General features: G+C 43.6%; 1 protein-coding gene across 13 annotated transcripts in view; it reads left to right on the top strand.

Annotated features, from left to right (window-relative positions):
* The first annotated feature begins 676 nt into the window (after positions 1-676).
* The window catches only part of LOC140386703 (general transcription factor II-I-like), a 220,322-nt gene continuing 196,543 nt past the window's right edge, over positions 677-24,455 (top strand). For 9 of the 13 annotated variants that reach the window (XM_072469271.1, XM_072469269.1, XM_072469278.1 and 6 more), the window contains exon 1: positions 1,301-1,361. In XM_072469271.1, the coding sequence (XP_072325372.1) occupies positions 1,316-1,361 (46 nt within the window). In that variant the 5' untranslated portion in view covers positions 1,301-1,315. Of the gene's footprint in view, positions 965-1,300; positions 1,362-1,839; positions 1,979-24,455 lie in introns of those variants that run through there. The other 4 variants (XM_072469273.1, XM_072469274.1, XM_072469272.1 and 1 more) reach the window with 4 other exon arrangements.

The raw sequence follows: 24,455 nt of genomic DNA, 5'->3' as shown, positions 1-24,455 counted from the left end.
TTTCAACCCATGGAAAATGGTCCGACTCTATTTCTAGCCTGCTGAGGTTATTGTGCCGTTTCATTACCGTGGATAATGAATATCTGTTTAAACACCATGAAGGGAAAGTTCACAATGACTGCAGAAAAGCAGAGTGAATTGTTCAACATTCAGCCTTCATTCTGCTGTTGTTGCTACAATAAAAGGGATGCATTAAAATTGAAAAGGACAAGTGTAACTGAAAACAGAAACTGCTAGAAATACACTCAGCAGGTCTGGCAGCATCAGTGGAGAGAAAAACAGTTAATGTTTCAGACCACCTACGATTTCTGGTTTTATTTCAGATTTCCAGAATCTGCTGTATTTTACTGCTGCGTTGTATTCAGTCTGCAGCTTAAATACATTTTGCAGATTTAGCAATAGATTTTTTGCAGCAGCACGCTGCAGTTCACATGCAGAAGGGCTGCCATGTTTTTTTTCTGCTCAGTGCTGAGCAGAACACCACCATGCTACACAAACTAAACAGACCTTTCCGATCTTTTTTCCTATCAAGCACTGGGCTGTAAACTGTCTCAGCGGGGTTTGAGCGCACGGCACCCTGGGAGCCGTAGTCCTCGCCCCCGGCCCGCGGCACGGCATCGAGCGGCCGGGCCGCGGCGCCAGGACTACAAGTCCCGGCCGGCTCTGCGAGCGGCACGCATGCGCCCCAGCTTCGCGCTGGCTGAAGGGAACAATAGGGAGAAGGCACCGTCAAGCTTTGTCGGCTGAGCTGTAGTTCGAGTGGTGCACAGGATTTTAATTTCGGAGTCAAAATTTCCCCCCTCCCGAACCGCCCCCCCCAGAGTTGAGGTAATTGGCAGCCGTTAAAAGACCTTCCGAGCGATCACTGGGAACCGTGTCCTTTCACTATTTCTTTCCTTTCTAGAATTTTCCATCGGCGGCTGCTGGGAAATTTTCGGACTGTGTGCGCGTCGCCACTTTTCCTGTGAGTCGGGATTTTCCTGCTTTTTTTTTTCCTCTCTCTTCAAAACACTTGGGGGGGGGGGGGGGGGAGGGGAAGAGGAGGTCGAGATAGCGGCTTCGTCTCTCCTTTACATGTGCGTGCGGGAGAGTGTTTAATCGGTGAAAGGTGGTGTGAGTGCGAACCGCAAGCGGCCGCTTTAACCGGAACGTGTTGCTGGCGCCCGGTGTGTGTGTGTGTGGAGTCGGCGCCTCCGCAGTGAGACTCCGCGGGCTGCTGTACCGCAGCAGCGCACGGCTGCCCTCCCCGACACGACTCCTGTGTCCTCGCCGATCGCCCTCTAGTTAAAATCGCGCGACTTCGACAAATAGTCGAATGGGAGACGGGCGACTCGGGATTTTCGATTTAAAAACAAATCAAAGTGGGTTTACTTTCTATCGGTACGGCGGCGGGATACACGCACCGATTTAATCTGCTAAATGATTGCGAGCGTTAATTTGGGGAAATCCTGCGCCTTGGCGTTTATTTAAGAAAAGAAAACGTTTGAAGAAACATTTATTCGTTTGCAGAAACATTATTTTTGAGCGGCGATCGTGCCCCTCCGACGCGCGACTCGGCAGGCTTGGTGAGACCGGCAACTGTGCAACGCGCCCATAATAAGTGCTGCTTGCTGGCTTTAGTGTCAACCTAACTTGTCGGGCGTTGACGGGCAGTTGGTTTGACCAATGGGTGTTCCGATATTTGGCACCAAGCTCCGCGGCAGCCAATCGCCGCGCGGGAGGCGGGCAGCCAGTATTAAGTTAGGTTGAGGGAAAAAAATCCTGCAAAAGGGAGAAGAAAGTCGATGGCTCATAAAAGATGGAAGACTGAGTCGTGATGATGCGATCATGTTTTCGCCGATTGCTCTCATAGTATAGGACCGTAATACATTCGGTAATAGATTGATAACGAGTGGCTTGTACCGTGGCTTTTTTTTTGTTTATATTTGAAGCCTTCAGCTGGCAAAATTACTGAGTACGTGTTTCTTTGAAGAGCACAGTGAGTATTTAACTGTTACAGTAAACATGGACTGTATAAGGCAGTTACATCGAGAGCAGAAATACTGGATTAATATTTTCCACAAAATCTATCAAAATATGTTTGTAGGTGACCTAATTAATTTCTGAATTTTGTAATCTTCAACATTTATGTACCTGATTGTTCCAGAGCAAAATCCCAAGGCATTTGACAAAAAATAGGAGTTAGGTTGGTTTTGTGATAACTAAGACCAGACAAATCCTCTTTGGATATTAACGTTTGGAAAGTGCAGTAGGAAGGGAGTTTTTTTTAATTTTATTGAAGTGCACTGATCTTTGGAAGGAATCCAGTGAAACTGGCCTTGGGGTGTTTTGTGCCTGAGGACATTTTTAAGGTGGTTGAAAATCTTGGGATACACTTTTTTTGTTTCCAAATTGTTTACATCGGTGTGCAAATTATATTATATCTGCTGTTTTTTGTTTTCTCTGAAGTTAGAAACTCCTGATAGGGCTGCTTTTCAGTGAGTTGCATAACTAATTTTCAGTGTGAACAAAGTAAAGGTGTAATTGATTCCCCATTGAAGCATTCCATTTCTAGAGGGAACATAGGAACACTGGTAGTAACAACAAATAATTGTATCTCTACTAAAGGAGAAAATCAAAATAATTTAGACAACAAAACATGATGAAAAGTTAACATGATTTAAAAGGGAAAGTCTTCCTTGACGAACTTCATTCGGTGAAGTGGTAACAGTTGACATGGGTAATGCAGTAGATGCAATATATCTAAGTTTTGGTATGGTACTACATAAGAGACTAAAGAATAAGTTGAGCGCATGCAGAGCTAAGGACCAAGTAGCAGAATGAATAGTTGGGAAAATGATAACTTAGAATTGCGTGCAATATATTTAGGTTTTCAAATACCTTTTGATATGGTACTACATAAGAGATTAATGAATAAGGTGACATAATACAGAGTTAAGGACCAAGTAGCAGGATAAATAGTTGAGAAAAAGACAAAATTTAGAATTGTGTGTGAAGGGAAGCTGCTCAGAGCAGGAGAAGGTGGGAAGTGTGATCCCACAAGGGTCAATGCTGGGATCACTGTATGCTATTTATATTAACGATTTAGATTTTTGAATCCCCCCAAAAAATTATAAGTGGGCAAACCTAAAGTAAATAAACTTGCAAATTGGGTACATGATTGGAAATGAATTTCAACATTAGATAATTGTGCATAGAACAGTTTGGTAAGAAAAAATATTCACATAATACTTATAGTCTAAATGGGGTAGAGGAGCAAAGGGATCTGGGAGTACAATACTCAAATCACTGAAGTTGCAATGAAGGCCAAAAGCAAACAAAATACTGAGGTTTATTTCTGGAGTGATAGATTTAAAAATTAGGGGGGTTGTGCTGAAGCTATATTGAAATTTAGAATACATTTTGAAACCTGTGAATAGTTCTGTACACCAAATCATAGGCTGTAAAGTGCAAAAGGATGTAAGATTTACAAGTATTATAAAGAACTGCAAAGGTATACCCACCAGGAAAGGATGAATAGGCTGAGTTTCTTTTCTCTTGGAAAGAGAAGGCTAATGCGTGACGTTATAGCAGCCTTTTATGAAAGAGTGGATATAGAAAGACTGCATTTGTAGGGTATAGCAAAACTAGATCTGGACAGAAGTAAGGAATTAGGAAGAAATGTCTTTACCCAGAGAGTGTTGGGAATGCGGAATACGCTACCGGAGAGAGTAGTTGAGCTGGAGAGCATAGGGATGCATTCAAGTGGAAGCTGGGTGTGCACATGTTGGAGAATGGAATAGATTAAGCTGAGAGTCATTTAAGAAAGGTTGGGGAGGATGGACTTTTTGGGCCAAATGTCCTGTTTCTGTGCTGTATATTTTAAAAAAAAATTTAAAAATTGAGTACCCAATTAATTTTTTTTCCAATTTAGCGTGGCCAATCCACCTAGCCTTCACATCTTTGGGTTGTGGGGGTGAGACCCACGCAAACATGGGGAGAATGTGCAAACTCCGCACGGACAGTGACCCAGAGCCGGGATCGAACCCAGGTCCTCAGCGCCATGAGGCAGCAGTACTAACCACTGCACCAGTGTGCTGCCCGTACTGTGATGTATATCCTTATGTAATCCTGTGTAACATGGGACCGGGGTTGGCCATTTAGCCTGTTATGCCGTTCAATTAGGCCAGCCTGATCTGTGATCAGACTTTGCACACCTACCATTGCCCCATATCATTTAATACCTTTGTAGAATTAATGAGTGATCTAGCATCAATTGCTGTTGGTCTCACGTTTCTTTCATCCTTTTGTGGGCTTCCAAATTTCCTAACTTTATACCTTTGATTCCTCTTTGATTCCTCAGCCAACCAAAATAATTTCCTTAGCTGTTGATCTTCTAATTTCCAGGAAATAACAAACCTAGTTTGTGTAATTTCATGTGGTAATTTAACCCTGCCATTTTGGTAAAAACCACGCAGCATTCCGTTCAAGGTCATTATATCCTTCCTAGGATGTAGTACTCACAGTTGAATCCAGGTGTGATCTGGTTAAGACTTTGTATGGATGAAGCAAACTTCTAAGCCTTGTATTCTCGTCCACTTGATATAAAGCCAGCATTCCAGTAGCATTTAACATTTTTTTTTGTACCTGTCCATGAGATTTTGATCATTGTACTTGAACTCCTCAGCCCGGATCTCTACTGTTTGTCACCATTCAAAACATACTCCGTTCTATCCTTCTTTAGGTCCAGTGTGGATGACCTCACATTTCCTACCTTGAAATCCATTTGCCGCCGTTTTGCCCAGTCACTCAATGTATTAATATCTCATGCTTCCATCTACACTGCTTACAATATCTTTGTGTTGTTAGCAAAATTGACTGGCTCCTCCTGTGGCCTAGTAGTATAGGTAATTGAACTGCTAATCAACAGACCTATAGCAATGGTCTGGGTTCCAGGCTTGAATCCCACCACAGTTGATCGAATCTGAATCCAATATATAGCTGTATTACATCATCTATGTCATTAATAAGTGTGAATAGTTGAGGCCCCAATATACATCTTTATGGGACCTGCTAATCACATCCTTCCATTTACCTTCTGGAAGTCCATACAAATAGCATTGGAGAAATAATTTTAGGTAGCAAGTATTCAAGAGAGAGAAACTGAAACTCGTGTTTGCGAGTGCATTCCCACAGGGCACAGTGTTTTACAAAGGAACAGAAACTCCACCTGGGGACTTTTGCTGTTTTGTTGTAGCAACTATATAAAGTGTAATTTATGGTGTCTATATTTAATGTTTTCCTGCTAATTCATGTTCACTTTTTATTTTTGTTTGATTGTTACAGTAAAAGTTTAAAAAGTGGAATCTTGTTCATTGGTTTCTTCCTTGGATCATTTGGGAAATTTTGTTCCTTTCTTAGGTTTTGGTTTCCATGGGGACCGTAATAATATGTTTATGGTATATATTTTGGGGATAAAAGAAGACATGTACATGTTTGGTTTTGCGTACCTGTGAAGAAAACTAAACCGGGTTGATAATGCCGGTTGGCCATGAGGTTGAACAATTGTGTTTTAATCATAATGCTTTCTAAAAATACTTTTTGCATTCAGTTTGGACCAGTGTTAAATAATTATGATCAATAGGCCAGTGATTTAAACAATATACAATCAAAGAACAACACAAAAGAGTTTCAGTGAAATTGTTTTTGAATGTTGGATAACAGTGAATCCCCTTCCTACCACACACACTCACTTTGGTCCAGCAGACTTTCATACCATCCTGGTCTCAATTACTTTGGAAACGTGATAAAACTGGTAGTGAATGCTAAGTGTTTTACTGTCTCCAGAATTTCATTTATTCCTTCAATGGAATTCTGACATCTAATAGCTCACATTTGTGTCTTAATGAAATTGCAGCTTAAAGCTAGAAAGGGGTACAGTAGTGTAGTGGTTCTGTTTCTGGATAAATTATCCAGAGGCCATGACTAATAATCTAAAATAATCCATGTTCAGATCCACCACTGCAGTTTGAAAATGTTAATTACTTCTTGTCCTATGATAGGCTGAGAGTTGGGTCTACTCTCTGGATTGTAGAAGAATTGAGTAATCTTTTTGAAACATTTTCAAGATTCTGAAGATGTTTGACAGGGTAGACGCTGAGTTTGTTTCCCTGGCTGGGGAATTTAGAACATGAAGGGCATAGTTGGGGCAAGGGAGGGGCATTTAGTTGTGACGGTGGGAAGACTTTAGGAATGTTGGATTCTTAAGTATTAGGCAATTTGAGGGTTAAAAGCCTGGGCTTAAGAGTGCATTTGACTGTAGTGGTCGTGTTTTTAAAAAAAAAATCTATTTTGCAGGACCTGGGTGCATTTAGCAGCCAGAAGATGAAATTGACAAAGGAATGTGTTTTTCAGTGGGGACTAATGGACTGTGGTTTGACTGGGAAAGTCCCTGGGTAATTGATTTGCAGAGATAATTAGGTTTTAGCTTGGAGAAATTAGATAATTGCTGGGTGGTGCCAAGAAATGCAAAGAGACATTTTGAAAGGCTTTAGAGAGGCAGTTTTTGGAGAGAGCTATGCAGAGAAGAGGAGTTTAATTCTGACCTGTGTAATGCTAATTCTCTCTCAAAAGAGAATATAAAGAAGCTGAAACACGCCAGGTGAACCAACATTTTTGAAGGTATTCAGCCAGAGTCCGAAATTGTTTCTCCTACTAGGAATCCAATCCTGTTCTGTGACGCAAGTATTCTATGCCATGCTGATTTTTAAGCTAGATTGAGAGCAGTATGTTCCTTTTGTTCTTTAATGGGAAATTGAGTAGTAGTGTTTAAGGGGTAATTGTGAGCTGTTATTCATAATATTTTAAGCCCCATTTCTTCATACAATCCTAACTTGAATATTTGTGTGAGGATAACTTCATATTTATTTGCTTTTATGGCAGTCAATTCTTTTCTCTTAAAAAATATTTTTTATTCTCCTTTTTCACATTTTCTCCCAAATTTACACCCAACAATAAACAATAATCAGTAACAAATGTAATGTCAATCCCCATATCAATAACAACGATCCCATCCTCTCACCAACCCCAGACATTAGTCTGCATGTTAACATAAACAAATGACAAAAAGGAATCAGGAATCACCCATAGTAACCATTAACACAGACAGTCCCTCTCCCCCCCAACCCCCCTAATGTTTGATGTGATCCAATTCACGAAAGTGCATAATAAATAAGGCCCATGAATTGTAGAACCCCGCCATCCTTCCCCTCAGTTCAAATTTGGCCTTTTCAAGCGTCAAGAATTCCAGCAGGTCCCCCCCCTGCCATGCCAGGGCACAGGGTGGAGAGGTTGATCTCCACTCTAACAGGATCCGCCTTCAGCTGATCAATGAGGCGAAGGCTACAACATCTGCTTCCGCGCCTGTTTCCAACCCCGGTGGTCCGACATCCCGAATATGGCCTCCCAAGGGCCCGGGTTCGGCAGTCAATTCTAAGGAGCTTTTTGAATGCCTGCTTTTTAAAATTACCCTTGTGTTAAATGTAATTTCCTATAAATCAGCTGTATTTCATCTAGAAATGTGTGTGCATTAAACATTAGCTTTGATATGAGTTAGCATTAAATTGAAAGTTGTTATCATGCCTGAAAAAAGTGCACAATTTTATTCTTGTTGTGAACTGGTGAGGAGGAGCACTTTTACAAACTGGTGGGGAGTGAGCCGGCTCCCCTTCTATTCAGCCCCTCAGTAGGTCGTAACAAAGGTTTTAAATGCCTTTCCAAACCAAATGTATTTATTTGTAATTAAGGAGGCAATCAAATCAGGGTTTCTTGAGTCAAAGAATAAGATTTATTAGTTACTAAACCTGCGAGCACACTAATAAAAACACAACGGCACACACACCGCTATCAGATGTAAAAAAGTGCGAGTCCAAGAAAAAGCAATCTACAATTAAGTGCTTTTCTTGTCTTTTGAGGCATAGTTTGTTGAAGTTGCGGATGTTTTAAGTCAGAATTCTGGAGTTGACATGGTCCAGGTCTGCACTTTACAGACACTCACGTTTTGCTTCTGACAGAGAGAGATCTTTAGTGATCTTCTAGCTGTGTTCTTAGATGAAAATGATGTTTCTTTTCCTGCTCCTGATTCTGCTTGGCAGTGCCAATTTTAAAAACTCCTGCCTGTATATTCCAGAAAAGGAATTCAGTTAGCATGTCATTGCTGCAGACCACAATCTCATTCCTTTTTATCCTTTCATCTCCAAAACCTTTGACATGTTTCAAGATAGAAATCAGCAGGTGATGGGGTTAGTTTGTCCTCCACGGGTTTTGAATGTCGGATAAGAATCTGGCTGGTAGCAATTCCCCATTGTTTGATAGGACTACAGAAATCGAGGACTTGCTTTTTTTAATGTTTGCCTTTCAAGAGAATTACTATTTGCAGTGGACCTTGACACCACCCAGGTATAAAATTCCATGCAACAGGTCGGCAGTGCAATTCATATAAAACTTTCCAAAGAAGTGGTCAACTTACAAAATAAGACATTAAGTGAATTGTGGCAGCCAATTTGTGATCATTGTATTATCTTGCTTTTTTTGAACGAGTCTTTAAACAGTTCCGCAGTTCTGTGGTTTGCTTGGAAGTTGTAGTTCTCCACCCCCCCCCCCCCCCCCACCGGAAGTTGTAGTTCTAACTCAATCAAAATCCCTGTTGCTGTGACAGTATGTTGATACCATAGGCCATTAAAAACTCTGAACAACATTCGGTGGCGCTCATGAGCTGAGCGGCCGAATTAAGAGGAGGCTCCTGCCGGCGGACACTGGTTTCGTGGCCCCCCCACCCCCCGACTTTTTTCGACCTTTAGGGGCTAAGGGACGGGCACCAAACCAAAACAGTGACGAACCTCGTGAGCGTGCCGGGAAGCCGGAGTGGAGGCATCAAGCCTGGAGTGCGGGCAGTTGGAGCAGTGGGGGCGCAGCCTAACACGAGGCAGTCGAGACGCATGCCTGAATCCAGTAGTGAGGCAGCTGAAACAGTGGCAGAGGATGAAGCAGCAGGGCTAAAGGCAAAGAGTGGAACAGCAGGGCTGAAGTGCGGAACAGCAGGAGCAGTGATACGGAGGTCAGTGCTTGGAGCAGCGGGGCAAGGCCCAGAAACACGAGGCAGCTGAAGGCGGCATGTACAGGGGTCGTCACACGTTGGGTGACTCCTGCTTGAGGCGTATATGTTTGTTTTTTTTCTTTTGGGAATTTTTAATGTCCGGTCCTGGGGGCAATTCATGAAGGACTTCAGAACCGGCAAAGAGGCGAGAGATGTCCAGAAATTAGAGGAAGACAGCAGCGAGGGGGGGAGAGAATGAGAGCTTGCCGTTGAGCGTGAGGAGTCGCACTGCTTACGGCAGCGAAGATAGCCGAGGTGGTGTCTCTGGAGCGTGAAAAGCGGTTTGCAAAGCATATGGAGGTGATGAGAAAGGAGATGGCAGTGGCGCTGAAGGTGTGGGTAGAGTAGACAATTGCCCCAGTGAAAGTAGCTGTTGCAAAGGCATTGGCTGAGGTGAGGGAACACAGTGTGAAAATGAAGACAGTGGAGGAGGCCATGTTGTGGCACAGCGATCAGCTTGCCTCAATGGGAGATGAGCTGCAGAGGGTGGTTGAGGCCAATAAGAGGCTGCAAGTAAAGCTGGAGGATATGGAGAACCGCTCTAGACGATAACATTTAAGGATTGTTGGCCTGCCCTTATCAGGTGGAACTGGCAAAGCGGCTTTCGGCTGAGTGAAGGCGGCATTGTACAACAGTGGAGTGTGATTTGGAGTGGTGTATCCAGCAAAGCTAAGGGTGACCTACAACTCCAGAGACACTTATTTTGAGACTGCGGAGGCATTTTATGAAGGCAGAAGGCTTGGGAAGGAGGTAAACAGTGGGAGAATGTATATCTGTAACTTTGAATAATGTTCCTACTTCATACTGTTATAGAGGTGAAAAGTTTTTTGTTCTTTCTATCTTTGAATAATGTTCTTACATCATGCTGTTATAGAGGTTAAAGTTTTTTTTTGTTGCTGTTCTTTGTAGCTTTGAATAATGTTCTTCATGCTGTTTTAGAGGTCAAAGATTTTGTTGCTGTTCTTTGTAGTGACATTTCTTTTAATGAAAAGCGAATATTTGATTTTCTTTCCCTGGGACTGGACGGGAGGGGAGGAAAGGGCTGAGCAGGGGCCCCCGCAGTAGCTAACGTAAGTTGGCTAGTGAGCGGAGGTGTTGTGGGGGAAGGGGCTGCGGGCATTGGGGTCTGGTGAGCAGGTTTCAATGGGCCTCGGGAGGTGAGAAAAGGGTGGGGTTTCTTTGAGTGGGAATGTAGGGGGGGATTCTGGGAGGGGGGGATGGGGGGTTTGATGTCTACAATGGATAGGGATGGATCAGGCTCTGGTAGAGCCCAAAATTATGATGATGGTGGATAAGCAGGAAGATTAGGGAGGTAGATAAGTAATAGTGACAGGGGCATTGGAAGGGAGGTTGGTGGCGTTGGTAAGCGTGTATGGTCCCAATTGGGATGATGCAGGGTTTGTAAAGAAGGTGTGTGGGGCCATCCTCGACTTGGATTTACATGAATTGATAGTGGGTGGAGACTGTAATATGGTGCTGGAGCCAAAATTGGACAGGTCACAACCGCAATCACTTACCCAATCAGGGGGAGCGAAGGCGTTGGCTGGGCTAATGGTGGAAATGGGAGGAGTGGACCCTTGAAGTTTCTTGCACCCGGGTGAGCAGGAATATTCCTTCTCTTCAGTTCGTAAGGCCTATTTGCAGATAGACAGTAGCGCCATTGAAAATCTCGCGACAGTTGCGCCAGCACTTTAGGCTGGGGGCGGGGTCAAGGGAAATGTCGATTCAGGGGAACCACAGATTTGAGCCAGTGAAATGGGTTGGAAGCTTTTGGAGATGGGAGGAGAAGGGAGTCAGGGCACTAAAAGATTTGTTTTTCAGTCTGACTAACGGACAGTGGTTTGACTGACAAAGTCCCTGGGGAGTTAATGTGCTTTGCAGCCTGCAGAGATAATTTGTTTCTAAGCTTGGGGAGATGATGTCATTGCTGGGTGGAGCAAAGGAATGCAGAGAGACATTTTGAAAAGCTTTGGGGGGGCAGTTTTGTAGAGAAACCTTCGTGGGACGAGTTGAATTCTGATCTGCCTGACATGAGTCCACCATTCTCCCACATTAAGATAGATTGAGAGCTAGCTGTATGTTTCTTTTCTTGTTGTTGTGTAATGGGAAATTGAGCAGTACTGTTTAAGAGGTAATTGTAAGCTGTACTTTTCGGGTGTGAAGTTAAAATGTTTAATGTTCATAAATTTTTTTTGTTTTAAAAATACCAAGCCTTGTTTTTTCATGCAATCAGTCCTGGAGTGAATCATTCTTTCCGCATCGGTCCAGTATCCTAACCACTGTAGGGGTCTGCTCTGGGATCATAATAGGTGATCTTACTGAAACATTTAAGATCCTGATGGGACTTGACAAATTGGATGCTGACCTTGTGGAAGAGACTAAAACTAGGGGACACAGTTTAAAAATGAAAGGTCTCCCATTTAAAATGGAGATAAGCAGGAATGTTTTCTGAGTATTGTGAATCTTTGCAGCTCTCTTTCCAGAGGTCAGTGGAGGTAGTTTCATTGAATATTTTGGGATAGAAGTAGATAGACTCCCTTTGACTAACAAGGGAGTCAAAGATTGAATGTGGAGTTGAGGCCACAATCGGATCAGCTCTGATCTTATTGAATGGTGGAGCAGGCTCGAGGGGAGCTGAACAACCTATTCCTTTTCTCCTATATGTTTGTATGTATGTTCATATATTAAAATCCTCTGATTCTGTGTATTTTTAAAATTGGAAACTGAGTTTGTGAGGTTGCAGATAGGCAACTGGTGTTCAGTGGTTCTGGAGAGAGAAGGGGGTGTTGTGTGCGTGTGGGATGTCATCTGATGTTTGCCAGGATCAGGATTCTGGTGTTTTCAGTAGTAGTGAGGGCACCAATATTTTTGGCACTGCGATTAGCAACATAGAGGAGTGGGTCCTCCAGAGATTTACCTCTATAAGTGAGGTGTTGAAAATTAGGTTTTGAAGCAATCTAGTGTTTGGTCGCACCCCTTGATTTCTGTAACTAATGACACATTATGGTTTGATATCAGAGCAAAATATCATGGATGCTCGAAATTGAAATTAAAGAAAGAAAATGCTACAAATACTCGGGTACAGAAGCATCCGCAGAGAAAGAAACAGTATTTCAGGTTGTTGACGCTTCAACAGAACTGGGAAAAGTTAGAAATGTAATAGGTTTAAAGCCGGTGGAATGGGGGAGAGAGGGGGAAGAACAAAAGGGAAGATCTGTGAAAGAGTGGAAGACCGGAGAGATAAAATTACGAATTAGTTGTGCAAGGCCAAAGGGGAAGTGGTGAGGGAACAAGAAAAGAAACAAAATATGTGCCTGGAGCAGATGTGAATTGCAGAATGATGAACAGCTGCTGTGTAAGACTGAAACATGCAAAGATAAGAGAACAAAATGGGGGCAGCAAAAGATTGGAAATTGTTAAATTTAAGGTTGAGCCTGGAAAGCTGTAACATTCCTAATTGAAAAAAGAGGTACTGTTTCTTGTGATTGCATTCAGCTTTATTGGTTTGATATAAGAGCAAAATATCGTGGATGCTCTTAATTGAAATTAAAGAAAGAAAATGCTACAAATACTCTGGTCCAGAAGCATCCGCAGAGAAAGAAACAGTATTTCAGGTTGTTGATCCTTCAACAGAGCTGGGAAAAGTTAGAACTGTAATAGGTTTAAAGCAGGTGGAATGGTGGAGAGGGGGTAAGAACAAAAGGGAAGACCTGTGAAAGACTGAGAAAGATCTGTTTGTACTGAGTGCTGAATTGGGTGCATTTGAGTGCTATAGTGAGTTAGGGATATAAAGGTTCATTTTTATCTAAAGTCCAGTCTTTCTTTTATTTAATTAACTAATTTAAAAGTTGCTGTTTGGTTCAGAAGAAGGTGAATTTTCAATTAGCTTTAAACAAAGGTTCTACTTGCAGCTGGAGCTTGTTAATTAGTTAATTGGATTAGGCCAGTTTTCAGAGGCTAGAGTCACAGTATAAAGGTGAGCCAGCTACTTGCACTGAGTGCTAAATTTGGGTGCATTTGAGTGCTGTATTGAGAGTTTGGTGACTGAGGGAGTTAGGTGAGGAGGGAGCAAGGTCCTCCTTTCATTTCATTTCCTCAAAGACCGAGAAGGGAGCTGGGAGTTTACAGAGTACAGCTGACTGGGAGCAGAGTCAGAGGGCAGAGTTCCAGTTGGTCCACAGGGCAGCTACATACTGCAAGGTAAGAGGGGATGGAGGCTAGGGGCATGCTCCTCCTGTAGGATGTGGGTGGTGAGGGATACCACCGGTGTCCCTGCTGACTACACCTGTTGGAAGTACACCCAACTCCAGCTCCTCGGAGACCGTATTAGGGAGCTGGATGAACTTCAGATCATCCGGGAGGCAGAGGGTGTAATAGAGAAGAGTTACAGGGTGGTAGCCACACTAAAAGTAGCTGGGTTACAGTCAGGGGAAGGAAAACTAACTGGCAGGCAGTGCAGGGATCCCTCGTGGCTGTTCTCCTTCAAAACAAGTATACCATTTTGGATGTTGTTGGGGGGATGACCTGCCAGGGGAAGGCCCTAGCGGCCAGGTCTCTGGCACAGAGTGTGGCTCAGAAGAGAAGGGGGGAGAATAGAAAAGCAATAGTGATAGGAGACTCAATGGTTAGGGGAATGGATAGGAGATTCTATGGTCGCGATCGAGACTCACGGAAGGTGTGGTGCCTCCTGGGTGCCAGGGCCAGGAATGTCTCGGATCGAGTCTACAGGATTCTTAAGGGGGAGGTTGAGCAAGCAGAAGTCGTGGTGCACATAGGCACCAACGACACAGCTAATGAAAGGGATGAGGATCTAAAAAGTGATTTTCGGGAGTTAGGTTGGAAGCGGAAGAGCAGGACAAACAGAGTAGTGATCTCCGGATTGCTACCGGTACCACATGCAAGTGAGGCGAGGAACAGAGAGCGAGTGCACCTGAACGCGTGGCTACAGGGCTGGTGCAGGAGGGAAGGTTTCAGATATGTGGATCATTGGGATATCTTCTGGGGAAGGTGGGACCTGTACATGAAGGGCGGATTGCACCTAAACTGGAGGGGCACCAATATCCTGGGTGGGAGGTTTGCGAGAGCTCTTCGGGACGGTTTAAATTAGTTTGGCAGAGGGATGGGAACCAGAGCTATGGATCCGAGGATAGGGTAGCTGTTGAGCAGGCAGAAATAGTATGCAGCAAGTCTGTGAGGAAGGATAGACAGTTGATAGGACAAAGCTGCACTCCGTGAAATGGGTTAAAATGTGTCTGTTGCAATGCAAGGAGTGTCAAGAATAAGGGAGATGAACTTCGAGCACGGATCAATACTTGAACTACGATGTTGTGCCCATTGCGGAAACATGGATTTCACAGGGGCAGGAATGGGTGTTAGATGTTCCGGGGTTGAGATGTTTTCAGAAGAATAGTGAGGGAGGTAAAAGAGGAGGGGGAGTGGCACTGTTAATTAGGGAGTGCACCACAGCTGTAGAAAAGGAGGTAGTTGAGGAGGGTTTGTCGACTGAGTTAGTATGGGTGGAAGTCAGAAACAAGAAAGGAGCAGTCACTTTATTGGGAGTTGTCTATAGACTCTTTCCCCCCCCCCCCCCCCCCCCCCCCCCCAATAGCAGCAGACAGAGATAGAGGAACAGATTGGGCGCAGATCTTGGAAAAGTGCAGAAGTAACAGACTTGTTGTCATGGGTGACTTCAACTTCCCTAATATTGACTGGAACCTCCTTAGTGCAAATGGTTTGGATGGAGCAGATTTTGTCATGTGTACAGGAAGGATTCCTGACTCAATATGTAGATAGGCCGACTAGGGGGGAGGCCATATTGGACTTGGTGCTCGGCAACGAACCAGGCCAGTTGTCCGATGTCTCGGTGGGAGAGCATTTTGGTGACCGTGACCACAACTCCTTGACCTTTACCATTAGCCATGGAGAGGGATAGGAACACACAGTATGGGAACATATATTTAATTGGGGGAGGGGAAATTATACTGCTATTAGACAGGAGCTGAGGAGCATAAAGTGGGAACAATTGTTCTTGGGGAAATGCACAACAATAATATGGGGATTGTTTCAGGAGCACTTGCTGCGAGTGCTGAATAGTTTTGTACCACTGAGACGAGGAAGGAATGGTAAGGTGAAGGAGCCTTGGATGACGAGAGAAGTGGAGCTTCTAGTCAAGAGGAAGAAGGAAGCTTACGTAAGGTTGAGGAAGCAAGGATCTGACTCTGCTCTAGAGGGTTTCAAGGTAGCCAGGATGGAACTCAAAAATGGACTGAGGAGAGCTTGAGGAGGCATGAAAAAGCCCTGGCGGGAAGGATTAGGGAAAACCCCAAGGCATTCTACACTTATGTGAGGAATAAGAGGATGATCAGAGTGAGAGTAGGGCCGATCAGGGATAGTGGAGGAAACTTGTGCCTAGAGTCTGAGGAGATGGGGAAGGCCCTAAATGAATACTTTGCTTCAGTACTCACTGGAGAGAGGGACTTTGTTGCCCATGAGATCAGTGTGAACCAGGTTAATAGACTCGAACCGGTTGACATTAAGAAGGAGGATGTGCTGGAAATTTTGAAAAGCACCAGGATAGATAAGTCCCCTGGGCCTGACGGGATATACCCAAGGTTACTACGGATGGAAAGTATTCCGCCTGGAGGTCGGTGACCAGTGGTGTCCCGCAAGGATCGGTTCTGGGACTTCTGCTCTTTGTGGTTTTTATAAATGACTTGGATGAGGAAGTGGAAGGGTGGTTAGTAAGTTTGCCGATGACACGAAGGTTGGGGGAGTTGTAGATAGTGTTGAGGGTTGTTTAAGGTTACAACAGGACATTGACAAGATGCTGGGCTGAGAGGTGGCAGATGGAGTTCAACCTAGATAAATGTGAAGTGATTCATTTTGGAAGGTTGAATTTGAATGCTGAATACAGGGTTAAAGGCAGGATTCTTGGAAGTGTGGAGGAACAGAGGCATCTTGGGGTCCACGTACATAGATCCCTCAAAGTTGCCACCCAGGTTGATAGGGTTATTAAGAAGGCGTATGGTGTGTTGGCTTTCATTAACAGGGGGATTGAGTGTAAGAGCTGCGAGGTTTTGCTGCAGCTTTATAAAACTCTAGTTGGACCACACTTGGAATTTTGTGTCCAGTTCTGGTTGTCTCATTATAGAAAGGGTGCAGAGGAGGTTTACCAGGATGCTGCCTGGAATGGAGGACATGTCTTATGAAGAAAGATTGAGAGAGTTAGGAATTTTCTCACTGGAGCGAAGAAGGAAGAGAGGTGATTTGACAGAGTGTAAAAGGTGATGAGAGGCATATAGAGTAGATAGCCAGAGACTTTTTCCCAGGGCGGAAACGGCTGTCACGAGGGGACATAATTTTAAGGTGATAGGAGGAAGGTATGGGGAGATGTCAGAGGTAGGTTCTTTACACGGAGAGTGGTGGTTGTGTGGAATGCACTGCCAGCAGAGGTGGTGGAGTCAGCGTCATTAGGGACATTTAAGCGACTCTTGGACAGGCACATGGACAGCAGTAAATTGAATGGGTGTAGGTTAGGTTGATCTTAGATTAGGATAAATGGTCGGCACAACATCGTGGGCTGAAGGGCCTGTACTGTTTATGTATGTCTAGGTTCTATTAGAACACTGCAGCAGGCTGCAGAGATGTCCGTGTGAGAGAGGTACTGTTTCTTGTGATTACATTGAGCTTCATTGGAACACAATAGTAGGCTGAGGGCAGAGATGTCCGTGTGAGAGCAAGGTAAAAAATTAAAATGACCGGTGACTAGTAACTTGGGGCCACGTTTGCAGTTTGAACAGAGTCCTGTGAAGTGTTTCATCTACCTGTGTTTCATCTATCCAATTATAGAGCAGAATGCATTGAGCAGTAATTACAATATACTAATAGTCATTTGATAGTACAGAGCGTGAGTCCTGCTGAAAAAGAAACACTTAAAGTTTTTGTCCATCACGTGTCAGGGCAATTTGCAAGAATACCAAATTTAAAGGGAACATCAATTTTATATTTTGAGAGGAGAGTGCTGATGGGTTGAAAAGTGGACTCTGGTAGAGGCATTGCCATGGAGAATGTACCACTTAAACTAATGACTCACAGTTAACTGCCAAGCTTGTTTAAATTCAAACAGGTGGGTTTGCACTGGTTATGGTATTTCCCTGATAAATAAACCAGAGAATGGCTGACGCCTATTTTGTTTAGTTGAAACAGGCACAAAATAAGCAACAGCCAGTGTCTCGTTCATTTCCCAGGCAATACCTTGACCAATCCGAGTCAGCCTGCCTGGTTTGAATTTAAAGAAAGCTTGGCAATTAACTCAGTCATCTGTTTAAGTGGTGCATTGCCACTACCAATCAGCACACTCTTCTCGTGAAGTATCAATCGTTCCCATTACACTTAATATTCTTGCAAATTGTTCTGATGAGTGAAAAATAAAGCTTTGACAAGTATCTTTTTTCAGCAATATGCATTAAAGTGTTTGAGGCCTTGGATTGTGAGGACAGAGGTGGTAAAAAGCAGGTGTTGCATCACCTTTGCTTGTATTGAAAGGTGCATAGAAATGTGGGAGGTTGTTGGGGTAATTGAAGGTGGACCAGAGTTGCAGAGGGAATGGTCACTTCGGAATGCTACAAGAGGAGGGGAAGTGTTTTTGGTGGAATCACCGTGATGGTGAAAATGCCTGAGGATAATCTTTGTATATGGAGGTTGGTTGGGTGGAAGGTGAGAACAAGTGGAACTTTTTATTTTGTGGTTATGGGAGGGGAGGTAGTGACATCAGAAATGTGGGTAATGGAATGGACACTGTCTAGGGCCCTGTCAAACACGATGAGATGGGTTTCTTTGTTGAGGAAAAATGTGAGAGCAAGGTGGAAAATTAAAATGACGGGTGACTGGTAACTTGGTCACATTTACAGTTTGAACAGAGGTGTTCTGCAAAGTGTTCAACTTATCCGGTTTTCTTCTATCCAATTATAGAGAAGACAGCATTGAGCAGCAATTACAATATTATCAGAACAAATGCATTGGAAAGTGAGAAAATGGGAGTTGGTGTGGGAAGTGCAGTTGAGAACTGTGGGAGTCGGTTGCCTTGTAGTGAATATTTATTGACCTATCCCCAGAAATGGAAACCATGGAGCGAAGAGGTAGAAAAGGACCATGTGAAGGTGAGAGATGCATGGAAATTTGAAGTAAAGTTGAATTTTTCCAGTTCAGGGCAGTTTTTCTAAAGGGCAGGCTGAGATGGTCCCAAACAGGTAACCAGGACAACATGTTTTATTTGGAGGAAGTGGTGGAGTCAAAGGAAAATCGAAGTGTAAGAACAAGTTCAATAAGGTGGATGAGGGACCGAGATAGTGCATGGAGACAGGTTGAGGTTCCATTCAAGCAGAGAGCACCAAGACCTTTCTCGTGTGGATGGAAATGTAGAGCGCTTTGACATCCATGAGGGCCAGGAAAATGGAAACTTAAATGATGGAGGACATCAGAAGAGTCACAGACGCAGGTGAGAAGGGACTGGACAAGGGAAGGAAAACATAAGAGTTGAGACAGGAAGAAAGTGTAAGAGTTGAGACCGAGTTCAGCAGTGAGGAACTGGCTAAAGCGATGTCCTATCAGTGCAGAAGTCCTGTTTATCAGCTCTGTTTGTGATGAGAAGCAGGTAGAAGCAGCCTGTTCAGTTTTGAGGTTGAAGGCCATGGAGAGAGGATCTCCAGAGGTGACAAGGTCACTGGCAACCCTGGAGACAATGTCTTAACCATGACGAGGTTGTGATCCCAAGAGGAGGAATTGTCAGAGAATTACTGTTCAGCCTTTGCTAGGTAGAGGTCAGTACACCAGATAAGCGTGCCATTCTTTTTGGCAGGTTTGATGATAGTGCTGGACCTCTGACAGAGTTTAGGAAGCGATATGCCAGGTTTGTGATGCTTAGCAGGAAAAGGTAGAACATTATTAGCAATGGTGGAACTGATAATTAGGAGGAAAGTAAATAAATTATGGTGGAGATTTTAGACACTGGTGGATGTTATGGGATTGAGTTGCAGTGAAGGTTTGCTCCTGGGATTTAGCAATAAACAATGGAATTGGGACCACAATGGGAGGATCTGTCAGCATTAATGAAGTTGCAGTACTGTAGCACAGGCGGTGGGGGGGAATAATTTGACACACAACACATGATGTTCATGGGGAGAGACTCTGATTGTATTGCCACTTTATGCCAAGTATAGGTTCTCTCCTGGTCATTGCCTGTTGTGTGGCATGAAAAATACTTTTGTGTTGTCACTTCAATCACCACTTTCACTAGGTGGCACACTTGGCTGAAGGGTAGCTGTTCTCGCCTCTTCTGGAATTCAGATTTTGTTTTCACATTTGGGTCCAAGCTGTAATGAGGTGATCCTGGCAGAACCAAACTTGAGTACAGGTGGAGAATGTTATTAGTGAACATGATTGCTGGAGGTTAATAAGACTTCACTGATTGCAATGCAAGTAGGATGCTTTAAGTGATAATTGAACAGCTTGGATTTGTCTTGCTTTTTGTGGGCTTGACATTAGTAATTACCCACATTGTTGGATAGGTATCAGTGTTGTAGAATCCTCCCACTCTCCAGGTACCATGCTCTAAAAGGGGGCTGACGTTGATGGACTCATGATTATGCTTTGCAAGGGACTCCGTGATTTGCTCTTCCGATCTGCAGTATGGCGGATCGGGAGACAACAAAGAACAAAGAAAAGTACAGCACAGGAACAGGCCCTTCGGCCCTCCAAGCCCGTGCCGACCATGCTGCCCTACTAAACTCCAATCTTCTACACTTCCTGGGTCCGTATCCCTCTATTCCCATCCTATTCATGTATTTGTCAAGATGTCCCTTAAATGTCACTATCGTCCCTACTTCCACCACCTCCGGCAGTGAGTTCCAGGCACCCACTACCCTCTGTGTAAAAAGAAACTTGCCTCATACATCTCCTCTAAACCTTGCCCCTCGCACCTTAAACCTATGCCTCCTAGTAATTGACCCCTCTACCCTGGGAAAAAGCCTCTGACTATCCACTCTGTCTATGCCCCTCCTAATTTTGTAGACCTCTATCAGGTCGCCCTTCAACTTCTGTTGTTCCAGTGAGAACAAACCGAGTTTATTCAACCGCTCCTCATAGCTAATGCTCTCCATACCAGGCAACATCCAGGTAAATCTCTTCTGCACCCTCTCTAAAGCCTCCACATCCTTCTGGTAGTGTGGCGACCAGAATTGAACACTATACTCCAAGTGTGGCCTAACTAAGGTTCTGTACAGCTGCAACATGACTTGCCAATTCTTATACTCAATGCCCCGGCCAATGAAGGCAAGCATGCCGTATGCCTTCTTGATTACCTTCTCCACCTGTGTTGCCCCTTTCAGTGACCTGTGGACCTGTACACTTAGATCTCTCTGACTTTCAATACTCTTGAGGGCTCTACCATTCACTGTATATTCCCGACCTGCATTAGACCTTCCAAAATGCATTACCTCACATTTGTCCGGATTAAACTCCATCTGCCATCTCTCCGCCCAAGTCTCCAAACGATCTAAATCCTGCTGCATCCTCTGACGGTCCTCATCGCTATCCGTAATTCGAGACACTCTCGCTTTTACCATCTGCCAAGGATGTACAGGATGAAAATCAGCTCTCCTTCAGCACAGACCTTAATGATTGGGAGGAGTTTATCAATTGTTCAGAATGGCGAGTTGTCCAAACTGCATCACACTTTGCGTTCCAATGCCTTAGCGATAAGGCAGTGTGACAGTATTAAAGGAAGTAAATCCTGCACTCCAGATTTCTTTACCTGTGGGACCTTTTTATAAGGGTCCATTTATAGGGTACTCCGTGGGACATCTTGTCCTGTTGATGGATCTCTATGTCTATTTGGAACCCTGGATATCCGTGATGCCTTCCCAGTTCCCAAATAACAGAGGTCAAGTCTGCTTTTTGACAAAGTCCACTTGTACTTTATTTGTCAGCTGTGCCACTGGTAACCTTGATTTCAATACAACATTTAGGAAGTTCCGACTAGCCCTGCAGCAAGCTAGTCGGATTAATTGTCTTTGGCGAGTACAGTAATTGAGTTTTCATTCAATTACAGATCGTGGTAATTCTTCAAATCATAATACACATGATACTAAGTGATTTAAATAGAAGAAAGATGGCGATTAGCAAAAGCAAGCAGCAAAGAAATAGGTTTCAGAAATATAGATAGGGCGATTCCTGAATGAGTTTTTCCAACCCGGTAAGTGATTCTTAAGGAGATTATTATCTTAAGGTCTGGCCTTTTTACTTCTGATTGGCTTTAACTAATTTATAATTCAGCCAAACTGTCTGTCCATCAATTTAAGAGATATATGTATTTAAATATATTGGTGCCAATTTCCCATTCCATTGCCTTTCAATTTAATTAGAAAAACCCAGTTTTCGTTAAGAAATTGTCAGCCCTAGACTGGCTGTTTCTATAGAAACGGGACTACTCGTACTGGACAGCCGCCCAGATTTTACCATACAGTGGGGCCTTTTTAGCTAGTTGACGTCACTGTCCTTGCAGTCTCAGGCAACTTGCTAATGTGAAACCTCGGGAAAGAAAGACATTAAAGTGTATGATCTGGATGAACCCTTAGTGGATTCCCAGCTATTGTTGCACTCACGTAATGCTTAATATGATTATAGTTAATTATTCTTAATGAGTTCTCATTTAACTCATTTTAAAAATAAATTTGGAGTATCAATTCATTTTTTCCAATTAAGGGGCAATTTAGTGTGGCCAATCCATCTAGCCTGCATATCTTTTTGGGTTGTGGGGGCGAAACCCATGCAAATACGGGGAGACTGTGCAAACTCCACAGGGACAGTGACCCAGAGCCGGGATCGAACCTGGGACCTGTGCAAACTCCACCGGGACAGTGACCCAGAGCTGGGATCGAACCTGGGACCTCGGCGCTGTGAGGCAGCAGGACTAACCCACTGCGCCACCGTGCTGCCCATTATTTAACCCTTTTACCTCTATCATCTCCCCATACTCTCATAGTTATCGTTATAGTTGACTAGAAAAGTCAATTTCTATCACCTGTGTGCCTAGAACCTGCATGTCAAAAATGGGTTTCTGAGTCAAGTGAAGGTCAAATGTGAGAATGGATGGTTTTAAAAATATTTTGGGGGAATATGATGTATTCCTGTAAAAACCAGGCTGAGCCTGTGTGTTTAATTAAGCTGGGGAAAAGGTTAATGGAGACTATTTGTCTGGAAGAGGTGAGGGATGAAAGGAGTGAGATGGCTAAATGTATGAGGTGGCTTTACCAAGTAAAGTTTAGAAATGGCATTTGAGATAGAGAGGGACTTAGTTTTTTTGTCTCAGCTGTTAAATTTCCTAGCTGAGTAAAGGGTTTCGTAACTTGCAAAGATGTCATAAGTAAACATGGCAAGTTATTGAATTTTATTTGATCCCGAAGTGGGTGCAATTGGAAAAACCTGAGAAAAAGAGTTTCATATTTTGGAAAGGTTAAGTTCAAATAAATGCTGAGGTCAATGGAATCAAAGGTGAAAGGGAAAAACAATGTGCAAGGAGAGATGTTGAGCTGATTTGTTGGCAGTGTGGGTTAGACCTCCTGAAAATAGTTCTGTGCTGGGAGAAGTGTGAAGCAGCCATCCAGTCAAGCCAGAAAAGCCTTGGGCTGTAAAAAGCAGTCATGTTTCTGAAAGGTTTTGCATTTCCACAGCAGAATGGGAGAATTTTGGGAGGTTGTGTGGTATACCTTTATTAAAGTGACAGCAGTTTTTGTCTTGGGTTGCCTGGAAGGTGTTGATTAGTGGGTGTGACCAAGTAGTGGTCTTTTTATTTTCGTGGGACTGAGTGGCATGGTAACACAGTGGGTAGCACAGTTGCTTCATAACGCCAGGGTTCCATTCCCGGCTTGGGTCACTGTCTGCAGAGTCTGCACGCGCTCCTCGGGTGTCTGCGTGGGTTTCCTCAGGTGCTCCAGTTTCCTCCCACATGTCCCGAAAGACGTGCTGTTCGGTGAATTGGACATTCTGAATTCTCCCTCTGTGTACCCAAACAGATGCAAGAATGTGGGGGCGACTAGGAGATCTTCACAGTAACTTCATTGCAGTGTCAATGTAACTTGTGACAATAATAAAGATTATTATTATTTTTAATTGTGTAACCGCAAACTTGCATGCTGAATTAAGTTTTCTTTTCTTGTTAATAAATCTTTAAATTTTTTAAGTCCCGAAAGTGTTACTGGACTTCTTGCTGCTGAGATCATTGCACTTTCTTCTTGTTTTCAGAATACAAAAAAAAGGGGTACGGCTCGTAAGCCCAATTTCTTTCTGGGATTTGGTTTGCTCAGTAATTAACATCTGTGGTCATAATACACAGCAGAAACTTGCAATCAGTTAACGTCCTCTAATCGAAAGACGGTTGAGAAAATTTGCACTGCGTTGCAATACGTTTCCACGTTGGATGTATGAATATTTGGACATGAATGATTTTTGCATGACCGTGCCCATGTTATGAAATGGTTTGAAAGCCTCTTTTAAAACAGACTAGGTCCAAGTTTCTGGGGGAGGAGTTTCTTGATTGGTTTTCCTGGCAGTTACATCCACTAGTCTTCTGAGAAATGAGCCTGTGCCCTCTGCTGCAAAGGAATGGAAGTTAATTGGGAAGAGTAAATAGTTTGAAGAACAGGACTGGGGCTGTGAAGCAGTGAGCTGTGTGAATGGTTCAGAGATGCTGAAGTCCTAAGTGAATTCTACCGGAACTGACTATTCCGTGTACCGGGTAACATGGAGTGGTTGGATCAAGGTGACTCAAAGATGCACCATCAGGCTGCCGTGGCCCAAGGGTGGAGCGTTCCACAGAAGAGCACCTTGTTGGGCATTACCATGTCATGGATCCCAGAGGGTACAAAACGTTTGTTGGAGGTTACTCTAGGATTAGACCTGGTGTGTTAAAGAGCGGTTCAACTCTACTGGACAGCTAAGAAGCACTTTGCGACTGCATATGGTGTCATATATGTGCCAGGAGTGTTGTTTGACAAACATGACTGTCCTGTTGTACCAACTATTTAACGTGTAATCTTATGGTTTCTATGAAATACCATTTGTCTATTAATCAGGTTTTTTTTTTTAATAGTAAAATTTTGAAAAGTAATACCTTTGTTGATGGTTTTTCCATTGTGGTTGTTAGGGCCGTTTGGCCCTCGTTATTGTTCCTCACAAGGATCATAACACTAGGGAATGTGTCACGCAGCTGACCGTAAATGTGCACAGATCTGACATTTATATATCTAGCTATTAAGTTTTATAAAAA

This window comes from Scyliorhinus torazame, chromosome 12 (assembly GCF_047496885.1).
Source record: "Scyliorhinus torazame isolate Kashiwa2021f chromosome 12, sScyTor2.1, whole genome shotgun sequence".
Lineage (NCBI taxonomy): Eukaryota > Metazoa > Chordata > Chondrichthyes > Carcharhiniformes > Scyliorhinidae > Scyliorhinus > Scyliorhinus torazame.
The sequence above is the reverse complement of the archived record's forward strand: the minus strand, read 5'-3'. Positions and strand labels throughout refer to the sequence as shown.